General features: G+C 44.4%; 4 protein-coding genes across 5 annotated transcripts; 1 reads left to right on the forward strand and 3 right to left on the reverse strand.

Moving 5' to 3' along the window:
- Positions 1 to 40: 40 nt before the first annotated feature.
- On the reverse strand, positions 41 to 5,476 carry LOC148320388 (uncharacterized). The gene is made up of 2 exons (XM_088279797.1): positions 4,682 to 5,476; positions 41 to 3,608 (listed from the first exon to the last, which is right to left on the reverse strand). The coding sequence occupies exons 1-2, from the start codon at positions 4,916 to 4,918 to the stop codon at positions 1,644 to 1,646; spliced, it is 2,202 nt and encodes a 733-aa protein (XP_088135923.1). The 5' UTR covers positions 4,919 to 5,476; the 3' UTR covers positions 41 to 1,643.
- Positions 5,477 to 5,848: 372 nt separating this feature from the next.
- On the forward strand, positions 5,849 to 9,715 carry vps26c (VPS26 endosomal protein sorting factor C). Its single transcript, XM_088280309.1, has 8 exons — positions 5,849 to 6,054; positions 6,818 to 6,961; positions 7,105 to 7,254; positions 7,396 to 7,476; positions 7,830 to 7,904; positions 7,984 to 8,134; positions 8,457 to 8,609; positions 9,583 to 9,715. The coding sequence occupies exons 1-8, from the start codon at positions 5,998 to 6,000 to the stop codon at positions 9,663 to 9,665; spliced, it is 894 nt and encodes a 297-aa protein (XP_088136435.1). The 5' UTR covers positions 5,849 to 5,997; the 3' UTR covers positions 9,666 to 9,715.
- LOC148320390 (uncharacterized) lies at positions 9,425 to 13,894 on the reverse strand. 2 transcript variants are annotated; one of them, XM_088280307.1, is made up of 3 exons: positions 13,689 to 13,894; positions 12,540 to 12,951; positions 9,425 to 11,810 (listed from the first exon to the last, which is right to left on the reverse strand). In XM_088280307.1, exons 2-3 carry the CDS (start codon positions 12,771 to 12,773, stop codon positions 9,978 to 9,980), a joined length of 2,067 nt encoding a protein of 688 aa, XP_088136433.1. In that variant the 5' UTR covers positions 12,774 to 12,951; positions 13,689 to 13,894; the 3' UTR covers positions 9,425 to 9,977. The 2 variants fall into 2 exon arrangements, with proteins under 2 accessions (XP_088136433.1, XP_088136434.1); XM_088280308.1 differs by lacking the exon at positions 13,689 to 13,894 and adding an exon at positions 13,532 to 13,551.
- A 948-nt stretch (positions 13,895 to 14,842) lies between these two features.
- kcnj15 (potassium inwardly rectifying channel subfamily J member 15) lies at positions 14,843 to 17,363 on the reverse strand. The gene is made up of 2 exons (XM_088279884.1): positions 17,195 to 17,363; positions 14,843 to 16,625 (listed from the first exon to the last, which is right to left on the reverse strand). The coding sequence occupies exon 2, from the start codon at positions 16,587 to 16,589 to the stop codon at positions 15,567 to 15,569; it is 1,023 nt and encodes a 340-aa protein (XP_088136010.1). The 5' UTR covers positions 16,590 to 16,625; positions 17,195 to 17,363; the 3' UTR covers positions 14,843 to 15,566.
- Positions 17,364 to 18,108: the final 745 nt, after the last annotated feature.

Below are 18,108 nucleotides of genomic sequence, written 5' to 3' on the forward strand. Positions count from 1 at the left end.
TACACATTTTTCCTCACAGAAGTTCATTTGGTTTTTTTTTTATTGGCATTTTTCATTTAAAAAAATGGGGTAATGAGCATTAGTCTAGAAAAAAATATGACCAACACTTTCCTATTATTTTCCCACCTGTAGCATTACAGCACATTTCCAAACACTTATTTACAATACAGAAAATAGCCTCTCAATTTTAAAGTGCATCAGTGATCCAATGAAGGGCCATACATTGTTATGGACGTTCCCTCTACACTCGGGGGTGGGGGGAGGAAATCGGGTGGTACGGCACAGGTAACCCACATAAGGTCCATACATTAACTATGTTTTTTGATCTTCACCACTCGCCCGAAATATTCTTGTCATCAAAATCAGCATTTTGTAGTGTACTGAATATAACCTTCAAGTTTAGCTGTTATTTAAACAACTCTTTTGAATGGTGAACTGTCTTATTTCTTGACTGAATATATACAGGTGACAGACAATACAGCAGTATAAAATATGGCCAATAGATTAAAAAAAAAACCTCTGTCAAATTAGGATTAAGCCTGGGTTGATTGGCCATGCCTTGAGACTGGGGCAGAGAACAGTTGAACCTGCATTTAGCCGATTAATAGGACAGAAGGGTTCTTCCGCCAATTCTCTTATATTGAAGCACTTTTTTTCATGGTCTAAAAAATGCCCAGTACAAAACCACTGTAAATAAATATAAAAAAGCTTGACCCTTTTAAAAAGTTCATCCAAATTGACCTTGCTGATGCTTTTTGGGGTGGGGCGGCAGATACTAACGCGTTCCTTTTTGAGCAGCACGCCCATGAGTGAGAGACATTGATAGCTACTGTACAAAGAGTCCTTTTGAGTGAGCGAGTTTTTTTTTTCTTTCTGGGAAATCCAGAGTCTGTTGGTTCCGTGTCCATTAAATTGAATTTCCACAGTATCTCAAGATATGAACACGGGAGATTTCCTTAGAAGTACGGGGCATGTTTTAAGCAACACTAGCGGATAGTAAAAATCTCAATTTTTCACTCCCTCGTCATCGTATTCACAGTGAAACCAAGATTCCACAGCGGGGATTTGAATGAAGCTGGTGACAATTCAAATTTCTATCTGTCAAATCCTCAGCTCATGTTGTACGTTTTACTTCGTGAGTGGTTGAACGTCCAACATGCACGCACACGCAGCATCCATGTGAAGTGAATTGTAAAACTCAAAAACTGCAGTCCATAAATGGTCCATTGTTCCGTGCGGAGCATACTGACCGCTACTTGGTCCCATCCCTAATCTACACTGGCCTCAAGGAAGATGTAATAAATATTATCAACAATACAATTTGAAAGAAGTACATGATACATGTGTAGACAGTGGTACCTTGACTTACCAGGTAAATTCGTTCCGTGACACTCAATTCAACGTGTATGTCGAATCGATTTTCCACATTTAAATTGTTACGCTCGAAGCACAAACCAAAAAAAAAAAAAAAAAAAAAAAACTTGAGCGAGATGCCATGTATCTCAAAACAAAGGCTTACGTGTAAATAAAGATACCACTGTGTGTATGACTGTAAACTTGCATGCTAAAAGTATGTACACTATGTACACGTGCAGTGGGGGACTGTTGGGAACTGACTCGTGAAAGAAGGCGAGGAATGTCGGTCACGTGGAGCGAGAGCAGAGCTTGGCTACGGATGAGAAGAAGCTGAGGCCCTTGCTCGCTTTGGGCTCTTGCCTTGCGGTGGCAAGTTGGCTTTGGAGGTGCTTGAATACGGCGTCATCAAAAGATGCTTCATCCAACGTCACGGCCTCCACCAGTTTAGTCGGCGAACCAAAGTGGACCAGGAGCTTCTTGACGACGGGCGTGATCACCTCCTCTAGGTTAGCCATTGTCTCAATGTTGTCCATGTGCTGCGGGTTGATCTCCTCGACGGCCCTGCACGACAGATGCTCCACGACCAGCATCAGGGCATCCATCTTCAGAGACTGCTTGCACTTCCGAGGCAGGCGCTGGCCCAGCTGTGTGGCCAACGTGTAGGCCAGGAGGCGAGTCAGCTTGACGTTGAAGGACGCCGTGCGATCCCACCTGGAAGAAAGATTGGTCGACGGCCCCGGAATGTCCGTGCGCGCCGAGTGCTGTGGGGTCGCTTGCGTTGGAGGAGGCTGTGACTCCGAAGCTGCCGAGGAACTCTTATGGGTTCGCCCTCCGTCTTTGGGAAGCGTCTTCTCGCTCATGCGGCGGCTCTGCGGGGGGTCCTGGTCTTCGTCCGTGTTGAGGGCGGTGACAACCAGTTGGTTGATCTCGCTGACGGCGCCGGACACTTCGTCAGCGTACGTCTCCTCGCCTTCTGGCTCCGTCTCCATCCAGAGGAGCAGCTGCTGCAAGAACCTCCAGGCCGCGTCTTCCGTCATGGCGTACAAGACCTCGGGGGAGAACTTCTGCCCGCCATCCCAGTTCTTCTTCCCCCGCCGCCCCCACAGCACAGAGTCCATGAAAGGCGTGTTGGAGCGGCTGGAGGGCACCTCGTAGACTTCGCTCTGACAGGACATGAGGTACTCATACAGACGAGAGGAGAGATCTTGGGAGAAGCCCCGGAGCTTCTCGTCCATGTAGCGCTTCATCTTGGCCTCGCGGGCTTCCGGCTCCATCTGGTTGAGGTCATCGAACATCTTGGCCACCCTGTCCTGGATGGCCTCAAATTCAAACATGGGATTCTGTGATGGCCTGACATGCAACGTGCTGGACCTGAAAGCGCCCCCTTTGCTGTCTCTGGGCGACTTTGGCTGATCTGGCCTGAGGGACACCAGACACGCATCTTGGTTTTTAAAGGCACGTTTGAGACCTCCCAGCATGCGCGCAAACTGCAGGCGTGCAAACTTGAAGAAGCGGAATCTTCGCAGTTTGACGTGCCAGTCCGGGCAGGGGCTCTCCTGCGACTTGAAGAAATTCTTGACTTTGTTGGAGATGAGCTTCAGGTTGAGATTGAAGCGTGTCAGGCGGCTTTCGACGCGGTCCCCAGAGCCGCGAAAGGGCTCCTGGATGATGCTTTTCGTGATGTCAAGCGCAGCCATCAGAGCGCTCTGCTTGGCACTTGGGTCGGTGTGTTCGGACACTTTCTCAAAGTCCGCCTTGCTCGAGTGATCGCTCACAATCGTCATGTCCACTCTGTCGGATTCTTGGCTCAATGTCTCCACGTCCACTGTGGGTTCGAGTTGGCTGTGTTTCTCGCCCTTACTGGCGCGGGACCACTTTAAGAGGATTCCGCTCACAGCGTCCGTCATGTCGCCGGCTTTCATAGCGGAGCGGCCGCACAGCACCACGCATGGCGTGCGCGCCCGAGCGAACACATGTCTCAAATACTCCACGGCTTTTCGAAAGATGGAGGCCAGGTTGCTGACGCTGGACATGGTGCTGCGGATGAAGAGCGTGGGGTCCGATGGCCATGCGGCGGCGCTCCGGGCTACGGACAAGGCCGACGTCACCCGGTGCTTCACCTCCGACTCCACCAGTGTGGTGAGCTCCACCGCGCCCTCGTACTTCTGCGGCGGGAGGTCCAGGGCGGCGGCGAATGTCTCAGTGATACACTCGCTCAGCTTTGGACTGCAGCGGTCAATGGCATTACTCATCTGTGGTGGTGGGAGGTAATCAGTGCAAGTTGTTACTGTTAGGACATTTTTCAGGTATCTTCTTTACGTGATTCTTTTTCTGGTCATTTTTTTACTTTTACTCCCTACTTTTGAAAAACCATCTGTACTTTCTACACTTTACTTTGTTTAAAAAGGCCCACTACTTTTTTAAACCTCCACGAATGAGGATATGGCACCAAAAACATGTAATGATATGGTTAAGGTTATTTTTTTTGTTTGTTTTTCAGTTATCAAGATCTAATTTGTTTAGTTTTTGATAGGGGAAAGCTAGCTGGCTTCTAACCAAAAACATGGAACTGGTCAGTTAGCAAATGAAATTGACAGTGAAAAATCATTTTTACTTTCCAGTAAGTACATTTAAGATGTTTTATGTTGTTGTTGTTGTTGATTCAAAACTTTACCATTACTTTTTTTATTTTAAGTTTATACTTGTGTACTGTTCATACAGAGTGTCGGTTTTTCATTTACTTTGTATTCTCAGTTGATTTTCCCAAAATGTTGACAACTCTAAATTGACACAGATAATGAATTTGTACTTTTTAAATCTAAGACTGTTTTTTTTTTAGTATGTAGTTTGTACTTCTACTTTTAGAAGTCATTCTTTACCTAGATATCTGTATTTCTGAATATACAGCATGAGTATTTTTGCCTAGTCCTTAAATTAACAGTACCAAGTACATTTCACATTTTATTGCGTTAACTGTAAGGGTTGAATCTGTTCTTCAACTTGCGATTCATTTTTGGGGGGGAATTGAATATACACCAGTCATTTATTACACAAGTCTATGTCCTAATAGAGGAGTTGAATCCATATTTATACTTTTACAAGAGACAGTTAAATTGTTTAACATATGTGTGTGTAGTTACACTTGAGAACATAACGTCAGTACTTTTGCCAACTGTAAAGTAAGAACAATAATTATAACGTTTGTACTTGCGTGTACTTCCGACTTTTACATCACCCCCCCCCTCCCAACTCCACATGATATTTACAAATGTACTTGTACTCGAGTGCAGATTTTGAGTACCGTAGTTTTTACACCTGTACTGACCTGAGCCTGAGACGCTTGTCCTCGCAGGTGCTCGCTGATGGCGGGCTGCAGCTGCCGCACCACCTCGGAGGAAATTCTCTGGATCACGTCGCTGATGGTGTCGGCCAGGACGGCCTTGGTCTCCGAGTCGGGGGTCCCGGCCACCAACAGAGCCCACTGGGCCGCGGAGATGAGATTAAAGCGGGACTTGACCAGCTCTAGGATGGCGTCCACCTTCAGTAAACGATCCGGCTCCATTTCGGAGATCGCTTCGGTCACAAGGTCGGGTCCACTACATTTAGACAGCGTAGAACCGTATATACAAAGTCACGCAAACACAAGTGGTTCTGTCGAATTGCCCCCCGGTGAAGTGTCGGCCTTGATCTTTGTACAAAAGGCGACGTCACTGGCGAACTCTCGACGTCTAGCTGTGGTCGCCCATCACCAGACGTGACGTCACAGCCTGTAAGACTTTACTTCTTGTGTTGTAGTCCTCTTGTGTGTTTCCTCAACTACTAAATTGGGCTAAACATGTCATCTCTTATAAGTGTTGTTCTACATCACACTTTTTTAAGAGACCCCGAAAAATAAAATAAAATCCACAAGGTAATCTTTTTCCAAGGGTTCTCAAACATTTTTGGTCCATTAGACACAAATTCCAAGTGTACCCCTGAATTCCAACAAATTAAGGACTTTGCCCATTTAAGAGAAAAGTCACAATGTTGACTACATTCGTTATTTAAAGAAAAATAATTACAATGTTATGAGAATTAAGTTGTATTTCTAGATAAAAAAATTATGCTCCATATAAAATTGCTCTTAATTCGCGTAAAATTGACAAATATGCTGTTTCTTGAGCAAAATATGACTTAATTCCTGCTGTTTTTAATTTTTATTTTTTTTTTACAAGCAATGATATCAGACTATTTGACAATTATATTACACTCAAACCTAAGATAGGGAGGAGTAATTGGTTGTATGGGTGTACACATTTATATGATTTGATTTATTGTAACAACAAAAAAGATCTCTTGTTAGTAATAAAATAAAATAAAATGTTTTTTTATAATCAATTTATGTGAATCTTAATGTCGAACAGGGAATATTACATTGTCAATATTGAGTGAGTTGCGAAAGCGTTTACAATCGTAAATTTAAAATAACGTTTAATTTGAAACATTTACCGAAAACGTCTCAGCGGAGCATGACTTGCGTTCCCATATCCCGGAAGTAACCAGTCAAACTATCTTAATCGGCCAATATATGAACAATTTAAGTCTTTCAGCGTGTAAATTGCCTCCCTCTCTAACGACTGGTTTGGCGTGTGACGACCGGAGATGAGCGTCACGTTGGACATACGACTAAAAAGAGCCAACAAAGTTTACCATGAGGGTGTAAGTACGTCGAACGGGATGTGATGCTAACGGGCTAAGCTAAGTTTTTACTGAGGAGGAGGCGTCATCCCCCTCGTCTCATGACTTAAACCTCGTTAGCGTATCGTTTTGTATATTCATTGCACAGTTATTACTGATTATAAAATTCTTTGTCTGATATGCAAATGTTAAATAAAATTAAGCAAAAAAACATTGTTAGCGTATCTTCACACTGAAACAAGTTTTCCCTTTTATTTTCCTTTCACCGTTTGATTCCTAGTAGAAATACAGGTATAAAGGGAAATTATTTTTAGAGCAAATTCACTTGTTAAAATATGTCTGTTTTCTGTAGTTAAACTTTTAACTTACATTTTTTGGCGGGTTTGGGTTTTTATTGTTTACTTTTTTCTTGTCAGTTATTAATGTAACGCGATAGGCATTTTTTTAATTTATACTTTGTTTCGTGGTAAACATTGTAGTTCTGTTTAATTGGCCGCATGGTTATTAGTACATCTTTGGAAAAATCGATGTCATAACTGGGGTTTCTAGATACAATTGTTGCCAGGTTTGTGGATTGTTTTGGTGCGCCTAATAAAGTGGACAGTCCTTAATTATGTTTCTGAATGGTGATGTACATTAAACCATTTCCAAACAGAATACACCTTTTGGATTTTTATTTTATTGGTATTGGACCCAGTGTGAATTTGATTTGGGATTCAAAATTAGTCGTAGCTTAGGTTGCGTCTTCACAGGTGACAGACAGTGTTTGTCTATCATCATGCAGGAGTCTGTGGCCGGCGTTATTGTCCTGGCATGCAAGGAGGCCATGCAACATCACGGTATCTCCCTGAGCATGGAAGGCCTGGTCAACCTGCAGCTGAGCTCCAAGAGCGTGGGCGTCTTTGAGGCCTTCTACAACTCAGTCAAGGTCAGACAAAATAGTTGAAAGGGATAACACAATCTCGTAATGGTACCGGGCTATTGGGCCGCTGTTAATGTAGAACCCTGATCAGTTCTGTGATTGTCTTGATTTGATTGCAAGTACATTGACTACATTTGACACGTCCGCAGCCCATCTCACTGATCAGCTGCACCATCGAGGTGGCCAAGGCCGGGAAGATCCCAGGAGGCAAGACTGAGATCCCCTTTGAGTTCCCCCTCAACGCCAAAGGCAACAAAGCTCTGTACGAAACCTACCATGGGGTCTTTGTCAACATCCAGGTGTGCGCACAACACAAGCATCTGCCTCAGTTCTTGCCGTTTCTTTGCATTTGTCCAAAATAGTCGTCCTCTTTATTTTTAAGTGCCACTTTGACTTGACCCAAATTTTAATCTAGTCCAAATGTTGTTGGTTGCATGCAGTACACTCTCCGCTGTGACTTGAAGCGCTCCCTTCTGGCCAAAGACCTCAGCAGGAGCTGCGAGTTTATCATGCACTGTCAGGTAGGGAAAATACACTGAAAACACACCAATTGACACGTTGCAACAATAAGCAGCGGTCCTTTGGTATATGAGTCAAATTTGTTCCTTGAACCCATTTGCATCTCCGAACTTGTTTTTTATTTTAAACAACTTTTCAATGGGTGATATCACACAAAATCATTCCGCAGTCAAGTCTTTTTTTTTCCTGACACAAAAAAAAATAAAAATGAAATTTTCATTTTTTTGGGGGGGTCTTGTCTCATCAGGGCTCGTGTTGCTTGCTAAGACATTTAAGGAAAGTGCAAAAATGCTCCATTTTGTGTAAAATACGCCTGCATTAAGCGTTGACTGTGTTGCTGTGTATCAATGTTAAGCCACAGAAAGTGAACGTGGGCGCCACCCCGGTCAACTTCACCATCACACCCGACACCCTGCAGAACATCCGCGAGGTAGCGCAAATCTTATGACTCCTTTCCCATCGTCCGGTTGCTGTCGAAGTCAAACTCACTCGCAAGTGTTCGTCCTCAGCGGGGTTTGCTGCCGAGGTTTCTCATCCGAGGCCACCTGGACACCACCACCTGCGTCGTAAGCCGCCCGCTGACCGGAGAGGTGATGGTGGAGAGCTCCGACGTCCCAATCAAGAGCATCGAGCTGCAGCTGGTTCGAGTGGAGACCTGCGGTGAGGCCCTTAGGCTCGTTCCTTTCGCTTAATTTTTTATTTAGGCAGAAAATGTCAAAAACATTCTTTCATAGTCCTTTCCAACATGTATGCTTGTGGATGGACAAACAGAAATCAGTAAGAGATCTGAGTGCGGTGAAGGATCAGCCCTTGATTTTGCACTTGTACAGTATAGACAAAGACTACTTCATGTTTCCAGCAGCACACCTTCAGTTAAAGTGTCTTGATTTATTCTATTTTTTTTATTAGATTTTTTCATAATAATCTTCAGACTTCAATGTTTTGTGAATATGAGATGTGTTGTGAATGTCTTTTTGCGCAGGCTGCGCCGAAGGCTATGCCCGAGACGCCACAGAGATCCAAAACATCCAGATAGCCGAGGGCGATGTCTGCCGCGGGCTGCCCATTCCCATCTACATGGTGTTCCCCAGGCTCTTCACCTGTCCCACCCTGGAGACTACCAACTTCAAAGTCGGTCAGTAGGCCCTTGACGCAGTTATGAAATGTCATTCTACGTCAACAATGTACAGCCGCACTTGAGTCCGATGTTGGCAAGCTGATGGACAAATAGTCCAGGTCTGCAATAGAAGTGGTTAAAAAAAAATAAGAAACGTGTATGTCAAATGTAATTTTCCAAATAATCAAATAAAAATGTGCACTTTCAAATATTTACATGCAATTCATTCACAGGCTGCTGTTTTAAAAATACAGTTCCTTACAGTCAGTCATCTTTGTGTATTTTGAGATTTTTCTCCGCCTGACAGAATATTGTGTTGTAACAAGTTGACTCTCCTTCCACCGGAAAAATAAGGTGTTACAGCTTTTTTTCTCTTTTGTAATTAGCTGTAGAGCTTGGGTTGCTTTCATCAAAAACACTGGTTTTTGAACAAAAAGCGGAGAAAATTGGCTTTTTGTGGCAAGTAGTTTATTTACAGATATACAACTAAGAAAAACTCTGGGAGCGATGCTGACTCACCATATGGCTCGAGTTGAACATCAAGTTTTTTTGTTTTTTTTTACATGTCATGATCGCGACACTTTACAACATACATATGCATACTCGTGTCAGGGGCCTAAACTTGTTCACTTCCAACGTGTTGCCATTTAACTCATGGTGGATGTGGCTAGCTGAGAGTCACCGCAGTCTTTATATAGATTAATGATAAAAAAAAATGAATCCACAAGTTTTAATGAACACATTATAGGAAATATGAATGAATGCAAAAATTATATTACAGGACTCTTGATTATGTAAATAATTGGTGGGCTGCACTTTGCCCACCCCTGGGGTGGAGTAACTACTCCACTTACATATGGAATTACAAGAGAAAAAAAAATCCATACCATGTCTGGTGAGATTCAATACGATTGTGTACCAAGCGTTTGTCATTACACTGGCATCTTGCAGTTTGTATGTTGACCTAAGCTACGTGTTTCTTTCCTCGTAGAGTTTGAAGTCAACATTGTCATCGTGCTCCATGACGACCATCTGATCACTGAGAACTTCCCTCTGAAGCTGTGCAGGCTCTGAGTCCAGAGTTTGTTTTTTTTTATGGACGAATAAAACGGTTGATGAATCAAGGTTTGATTCATTTAATTAAAAAATGTCTTTGAAAGTGCAATTTCCCCCCTTTTCAGGTATGACTGAAGCTCTGAGGTCACTGAAAACGCAAAGTATGGACATGTTAAAAAGGTGAACGAGCAACTTCAGTCAAACTGAGTCCTTGACTGTATCTTAGCTAGTTAACTTAATCTGGCACGTTTGGTTCATAACTCCGCCTGAGATATTGCAGTTTGTGCTAGTCGATTCATGTGAAATACATGATCGATACTTCTGATTGAATCAGCGACATGGATAGCAGCACATTAGGGCTGATAGGGGGCCCTGAGGAGCATCTCTGGGGGCTTTTAATTGGACAGTGAGATGCTTCATGACAACGTCGTCAAAATAAGCCTCATCCAACGTCACGGCCTCCACTAGTTTATCAGGCGTGCCGAACTCGGCCAGGAGATTTTTCACCACAGGTACGATGACCTGCTCCACGTTGGCCAGCGTCTCGATGTTGTCCATGTGCCCAGGGCTGATTTCCTGCAATGCCTTGGACGACAAATGCTGCACGACCACCATCAAGGCGTCCGGATTCAGAGACTTCTTGCACTTCCTGGGCAGGCGCTGGCCGAGCTGTGTTGTCAGCGTGAAGGCTAACACCTCACTCAAGTCCTTCAAAGATAGGGGTTCCGAATCGGAAGATGTTGAGGTTCTCGTGCAGCTTTCGATCACGTTTGAGGAAAATCTTTTGCTGTCTGGTTTTGCAACCTCGTTATCAGCTTCCCCAGAGGTCTCGTCTTCCAAGTCTTCGCTTGTGTTAAGTGCAGTGACGACCAGCTGGTTGATCTCGCCGACGGCGCCGGATACTTCATCGGCGTATGTCTCGCCGTCCTCCGTCTCCAGCCAGAGTAACAGCTGCTGCAGGAACCTCCAGGCAGCGTCTTCCGTCATGGCGTACAAGACCTCGGGGGAGAACTTCTGCCCGCCATCCCAGTGTTTCTTCCCCCGGCGACCCCACAGCACCGAGTCCACGAAAGGCGTGTTGGAGCGGCTGGAGGGCACCTCGTAGACTTCGCTCTGACAGGACATGATGTACTCATACAGGTGAGATGTGAGTTCTTGGGAGAAACCCCGGAGCTTTTCATCCATGTAGCGTTGGATTTTTGCTGCGCGAACTTCCGGTTCCAGCTTGCTGAGATCTTCAAACAATTTTGCCACCATGTCTTGGATGGCCTCAAACTCGAACTTGGGATGCTGCGACGGCCTAACGTGTAAGGTGCTTGACCTGAAGGTGCCTTTGGACTCCCCTCTTGGGGACTTTTGCTGATCTGGTTTGAGGCACACGAGACACCCTTCTTGGTTCTTGAAGGCACGCTTGAGTCCTCCCAACATGCGAGCAAACTGCATGCGTGCAAACTTAAAGAAACGTAACTTACGCATATTGATGTTGCTGTTTAGACTGGCAGTCTCTTGTGAGTTAAAGAAATTCTTGACCTTGTTGGAAATGAGCTTCAAGTTGAGGTTGAAGCGCGTGAGTCTTTCCACGCGGTCCCCGGAGCCACCGACGGGCTCCTGGATGATGCTTCTGGTTATGTCGAGTGCAGCCAACTTAGCGCTTTGCGTGAACCCCGAGCCGGAGTGTTCGCTCCCTACATCCAAGTTATCAATGTCAGAGTTTTGACTCACTGTCTCGACATCCACCTGGTTGGCAATTTCCTTGGATTTATCTCCCTTACCGGCGCGGGACCACTTTAAGAGGATTCCGCTCACGGCTTCTGTCATTTCGCCGGCTTTCATAGCGGAGCGGCCACACAGCACCACACATGGCGTGCGAGCCCGAGCGAAAACCTGCCTCAAATACTCCACGGCTTTACGGAATATGGAGGCCAGGTTGCCCACACTGGACATGGTGCCGCGAATAAAGAGAGTGGGGTCCGACGGCCACTCGAGGGTGTTGCGGGCCACGGACAAGGCCGACGTCACCCGGTGCTTCACCTCTGACACCACCAGTGTGGTGAGCTCCCCTGCGCCCTCGTACTTCTGCGGCGGGAGGTCCAGGGCGGCTGCAAACGTCTCAGTGATGCAGTCGCTCAGCTTTGGACTGCAACGGTCGATGGCCTTAATTACCTGCAGTGGTGGGAAGTAGTTGATTTAGCCACATTATCTCACAAAGGTGAGTGCCCCCGTTTGTATTTTGCATCGTTTTTTAAACGGGATAGCGATGAAGAAATGACTTTTTTGTACCGCTTGTTTAACTGTAACGTTAGCATTTTTTGAGCTTGCATGATGCTGCTGGCACTGGCGAGCTACAGGAACCACGAATGCCAACGTGTACTGTGACATACTAAGGCCGAGCATTACCTTCTCCTTTGAGAAACTGGGCGCTAGTGATATGTGATACCGACCCCACACTTATCTCCAGGATGACAAAGAAACTGAGGCTAAAGGTGGTGGACTGGACAACCATGCCTCCAGAACCAGACCGTATCGAGCATCTGGGACATCTTCCAAAAGGTGAAGCAGCAAGGTCTCTCGGTGCACTAACTCAAGATTTCCGATTTCAAGAGGGTTAAAGCAGTGTTGCAAAATGCTGGTGGCCGATGGCCACACAAAATGTTGACATTTTTTCATTTGGATATTTTCCCTCAGGGGTGTACTCACTTTTGTTGCCAGTGGTTCAGACGTTAAGGTTGAACATGCAATTGCTTTTTTATTTTAAGCCTTTTTTGTCACATTTATTAAATGTGTTAGTATGACCTGGCAGATGTTGCAAAGAAACTTCCCGTCTTTTTTTGTTTTCTTCATTTATACCCGAGTACAAAGTGTGAGTATTTTTTTTCCCCCATCAGTTCTGACCTGAGTCTGAGACTCTTGTCCACGCAGGTGGTCGCTGATGGCAGGCAGCAGGTGCCTCACCACGTCGGAGGAGATCCTCTGGATCACATCGCCGATGGTGTCGGCGATGATGGCTTTGGTCTCCGAGTCGGGGGTTCCCGCCACCAGCAGAGCCCACTGGGCCGCGGAGATCTGCTCGAAGCTGGCTTTCACCAGCTCCAGAATGACTTCCTTCGGGAAAGTTTCGGCCTCCATTTCGAGGTGGCTTGGACACAATTTCACGAGTCGGACGACGTCATCGATTTTGACAACGTGTGACGACCGATGACTGAAAAGTCCAAATCTCGGTGGAATTTAGGTTTGCGGGGAAAATAAGTTTTGTTGAGACTCAGAATTTCCTCTTTTAATGTGGACTGGGGGTCCTCGGTCAATTCTAAAAGGGGGAAAGAAACAAAAATAGTCACATTTATGGGGAATACCACCATAATTACTGTGAATCTCATTTTATGGCTTTTGCATTCTATTGATTTTTAGATATTGATTTCTTCTGTAAAGTATTGTGAGTATTCAGCTCTCTTATTGCAAGTTACTGTAACCACTAACTGAAGACTTTTGGGGGCAAAAAAAAATGTACAAACCCCTGATGTCCCCTGGCATTTTATCTCCTGATGTTGGCATATCTACTGTATTTTGTCAGAAATATTAACTGAATACAGGGTTAAATTAAACGTTTTATTAATCTGCTGAAGCTTTTTGTCTTGGCTTGTTGCTACTTACGTTTTAGCATTTTAGACAATGTAATTCATAGCATAGCACAGCATTTCTTTATTTATTAATTTTCAATTTGCACCCCCCACGTTTTATATTTAGACATTTCCCCAGATTCTAAAGCATTTCAAAAACTTTCAAAAACGAATGTTCATGCACTGTAGCTTTACATTTCGGGAATACTTCTTATTAATAAGGCCATTGCGTAGCGAATTACATGTGCTTGTAATGTCAGGGTGACTCACCTGTGTAGGCCAAAAAAAAAAAAAAAAAACAGCAATTCTTTACAGCATTGTAGGTATTAAGTGGATGACAAATAAGAAATGGAATTATTTGTATGACTCTTGCAGGAGCTGAGTAACAAGAGGACTTACAACACAGGAGCTAAAGTCGCGCACTCACATTCACAGTGTGACGTCACGGCGACTCACGGGCCACCACAGACAGACGTCGCTCGCTCGCCAGTGACGTCATCTTTTGTACAAAGATTAAAGCCGACGCTCAACGTATGTGGAAAAAAAATGTGGACCCAAACCAGTGACGTCACAACCCAGCGTCCGAAGCGATCCCAAGATGGAAGCGGGTAGTTATGTTCAAGATGGACGCCATTGACGAGTTGGTAGGAAGGAAGCGCTTCATTATCACCACCGCCTAACCCCGACATATTAAATGAAAGACGACTACCAGCATTGTAAGCTAACTTAATATACATTGTATCTAAAACAACAGTTCAAGTGTGCAAAATAGTTAAATACTGGAATATTGTCAAATGATTTTGGTGAGAGGTAACCCTGAAAGATGTACTGAGTAACAATGAAGTCGAGTAAGAGTCGTTAGTGCACATTTCACCCGTCAAAACAAATCAAAATGATGACGTTTGTGCAGTTGCATTAAGTCTTGTCTAGTTTGTGTTTCGAGTTGTACATCAAAACAAAACAAGACACTAAATGGGCTGTTTGGCAGTTGTATTTCCACCTTAGTCATCTACCGTACTCATTTTACGATCATTCTCGACCCGTGGTGGGCGGTCAAGGCCTTCTTTGCTGGCCTAACATCATATTTATGCTAATTATCAAATTTTATAAAAATAAATTGTAGGTGTATGTACTGTACAGTTGATAGACAGTTGTGATAGCCAATCAGATCACTAGTTGGTCACAGTAAGCCTTCTCGCAGGCCTCATGTTGAAGGTGCAAACGTGTCCTGTAATTCGATAATCACTTGTAAGAGGGCAAGCCCAAGCCTGAAATTCTTACCCGGCGACCGTTCAAAAATCTAAATTCTATTCTTGCTTTTTTAACCCACAGTGATCGGAAGAGACAAACGTGTAGATTTGATTGAAGATATACTTGCAAGGCCATTTTCAAGACGGACCTTTCAAGAAAAGCTGAGTCGAGGTGGTCCAACACTCACTAATGTGTAAGTGTGTGTCTATCTATTATTTTTCCAACCGTCGTATCATAAATGATTGCATTATGAAGGGAGACTAAGTACACAAGATTGACTCTTTTTTTTTTTATATCAAGTATGTTATGTCAGTGAAAAGATGAGCCGTCTTTTGGAGGATTGACTGTTTATAGCAAATAGTTTCAAATGTTGTCACAACAGGGAAGCGTGAGCGAAGTCCACAATAAAAGAGAAAAGGAAAAGTCGGGCCAACCTTTTTGTAGTCACTGCCTTAAAACCCATCACATTTGACTCTAGTACATGAAGTTGCAATTTGTTTTGTTTTTAAAACACCAAAAATACAAATATGTCCCTATTAGCAGTGCTAAATAATGCTGCCAAAACTATGCTGCCCTCAGCATGGACTAATACCTAACGACAAGTGAGTCCTTGTACTAGTATTTCTTGTGCTATATTCTAATATTTATTTCTTATCTTAGCGTTACGTATTCAAGCATTTCTGATTTAATTTTCAGTCTGCTACCAGTTGGCTGATTTCGCCGTTTTTCGTCGCTTGCTACATATGTTAACCATCTGGTGCTTTAGCTTAGCATTTAGCATATAAGCCCTGCTGATTAATTTCCACTCTGTTGCCTGTTAGGATGTTGTCTCTCTTTTCATTAAGGATGACTGTTAGACCAGGTGGCTTGTCCTTTCCATCCTTCATTCCGATAACATCTAGGTTAGGCAGGCTTTTAATTTGCATAAAAGATACATTTTCTTTACAACTTTATTTACTGGATTCTTGATCACGAGATATCGGACTCCCCATCCTGCAGCCCCAAACATGTGTGTAATATGTCCCAGATTCCAGACCCGACTAAACGGCGTGAGCTACTCTTTCTTGTAGTCTTCCTCCAGCTTCAGCTTTTCCGCATTGTTGAGGAATGTGGCATCATTGATGACCTGAACTTTGTCAAAGAAGTTGAAGTCTGCCACGTATCTCCCTCCAGCCGTGCTGAAAATCACCGGTTTGAACTCGTAACCCCACAGGATCTCGTTGGGCACGTAGGACGTCCTGCTCTGAGTTGTTGCCGCCGTAGACTCCATGGTGGCGTTAAGCGTCACCAGCAGCTCGATGTCACGGCTGTGCAGATTTTCTGCACTCAGTCCGGCCAATGGGCTGTGCTCGTCTAGGATGTGGTAGAAAGTGAGCGGTAGGATGAGGAACGGGCACTCGCTGCTGGAGTCCATAAAGAAGTGCACCGAAGTCTGGTGGACTTGTGTTTTCTCGCCCTCTTGGGTGACGTTGGCGTGGAGGAGCTTGCCGGTGAGATGGCACTGGATGAGCAGACTTTTGCGCATGTTGGCGACTCGAATCATCAGGCAGAGTTGCCCGTTCCGGCGGCATACCACAGCACAATGGCTGAACTTGATGGTCTCGGCTCGCTTCTTGGGCCGTGCCAACTTGGCCAGGAAGGCCCCCGTGACGAAGATCTCTGCCAGGCCGGTGATGACCAACTGGGCCACCAGGGTAAAGATGGCCAGCGGGCAGTCCTCTGTGATGTAGCGAAAGCCGTAACCGATGGTGGTCTGCGACTCCAGGGAGAAGAGGAAGGCACCGGTGAAGGTTTTGACGTTCTCCAGGCAGGGAGTATGGTTGGAGCTGAGGTTGGCCTCAAAGTCGCCGTTGCCCATGCTGATGAAGTAGAAGAACACGCTGAAGATGAACCACGTCATGATGAAGGTAGAGGCAAACAGGGTGAGCTTGTAGCGCCACTTCATGTCCACCACTGTGGTCCAGATGTCGTGCAGGTACAGCTTGACCATGCCCTCCACGTTGTTGATGCGCACGTTGTTGTGGCCGTCTTTGGACACGATACGCAGACGGACTTCAGCTTTTCTCACCGCCATCATGCTGTTTAGACACGGCCTCTCCAATTTTAGGACGAACTGAGGAAAAAAAATATAAAAACTGTCTTACGAAGCACTGACCAAATGTATTCGCTTGTAGTGCTACTAGTCCAGAAAATGTTACGAGCGTATTTAAAAAAAAAAAATCAACTTTTATGAGGAAATAGTCAATTAGTTCCAGTTGTAATGACTCAGAGTTAAGTATTCATCTCATTACACAATATTTGCCCTTCTATTTTTTTTTTTTTTTTTTACACATCTTGCATATTTTTCTCTCAAAAACAATGACTCGCGATTAAATAACTATCCAAAATGTTAGACCACCTCAACATTATAATGTTAATCCATTAAAATACACTTTTCTTCCACATATGTATATATATGACAGTGTTATTATAAAATTAGACGCCTCAAATGTTTTCCTGTGCTATAAACATGCGGAAGCAAAACACAGAGTAGTCACTCCAATGCCCCCAAAGAAATGACCTATTACGTTCCGTCTTGGGTCAAAGATTGCAGTTTTTGGTTGAAAGTTAACTTTACTGCTGTGAATTATTCCAGGAGAAAATAGATTGAAATGATTGTGATGAATTTGTGGCCTTTCTCACCTTCGGAACACGTCGTCTTTAGGTCCACTTTGTGTTGTTGTAACGCTCGTCCGTGAACATCTCTTGATCGTCGTCGTCGTCGTCGTCGTATGTTCTTTCTCCTCCTTTTGTCCCGCCTTGCCAAGTGAACTTTAGCACCCTGTGGAAAATATCCCATAATTCCTCCCCTCCCACCTCTCCTCTCATGTACCTGTCCACCAGGTAGTGACGGGGGAATCCTCAGGACAGACGTGGTTTTGTTTTGGCATTTTTTTTGTTTTACGCTTGTTGTTGCTTTCAACACTCGCCCGGATTTATGTCCATCCTACTCTGAAGGTCACCAATGAACTGATAAATAGCGGTGCCGCAATTAAAAACCGTAATTCTAGAAGGGGTTTTCGCCAGGGTGTAACACAAATCGATTTGATTCGGAAAATCGCTTTCTGATTTAAAACATCCGCGTGCTTTGGATCGAATCGACACAACCTGTTGGCTTTTTCTTAACGCAACACAAAAGGTGTTAAGAGACAATTAGATACATTGGAAGTTGAGTGAATGAAGCAGCGAGTTTCCGGGGGTGTTTTATGATGGTGATAGTTTGGCCCGGCGTCAAATTTGTTACTTTTACATTTCTCTTATGGGAAGGAATTGTTCAAGAATCTGAATGGAAAAAACAAAAATGATAACAGCTCGTGTTCAACCTGTCAATCCCTTATGGAAAAAAAACCCTACTTGATGTCATGTCACTTGTGCTCCTGCCGTCCCACGTGTTGACCTTGAATGGCAAGCTTTGTTATTAACCGCATTGTTATTGGCTGCATTCCTTCAGGTTAGATATTTGTGCATGTCAGTGTATGTGCGGCTCAACAGTGTTCTGTTTCCGTCTTGCTTATCAAAGCCGCAGGGACATTGTACTCTGCGTAATTTGAAATAAA

This window comes from Idiotropiscis lumnitzeri, chromosome 17, assembly GCF_059441095.1.
Source record: "Idiotropiscis lumnitzeri isolate Australia: NSW breed Sydney's pygmy pipehorse chromosome 17, RoL_Ilum_1.0, whole genome shotgun sequence".
Classification (NCBI taxonomy): domain Eukaryota; kingdom Metazoa; phylum Chordata; class Actinopteri; order Syngnathiformes; family Syngnathidae; genus Idiotropiscis; species Idiotropiscis lumnitzeri.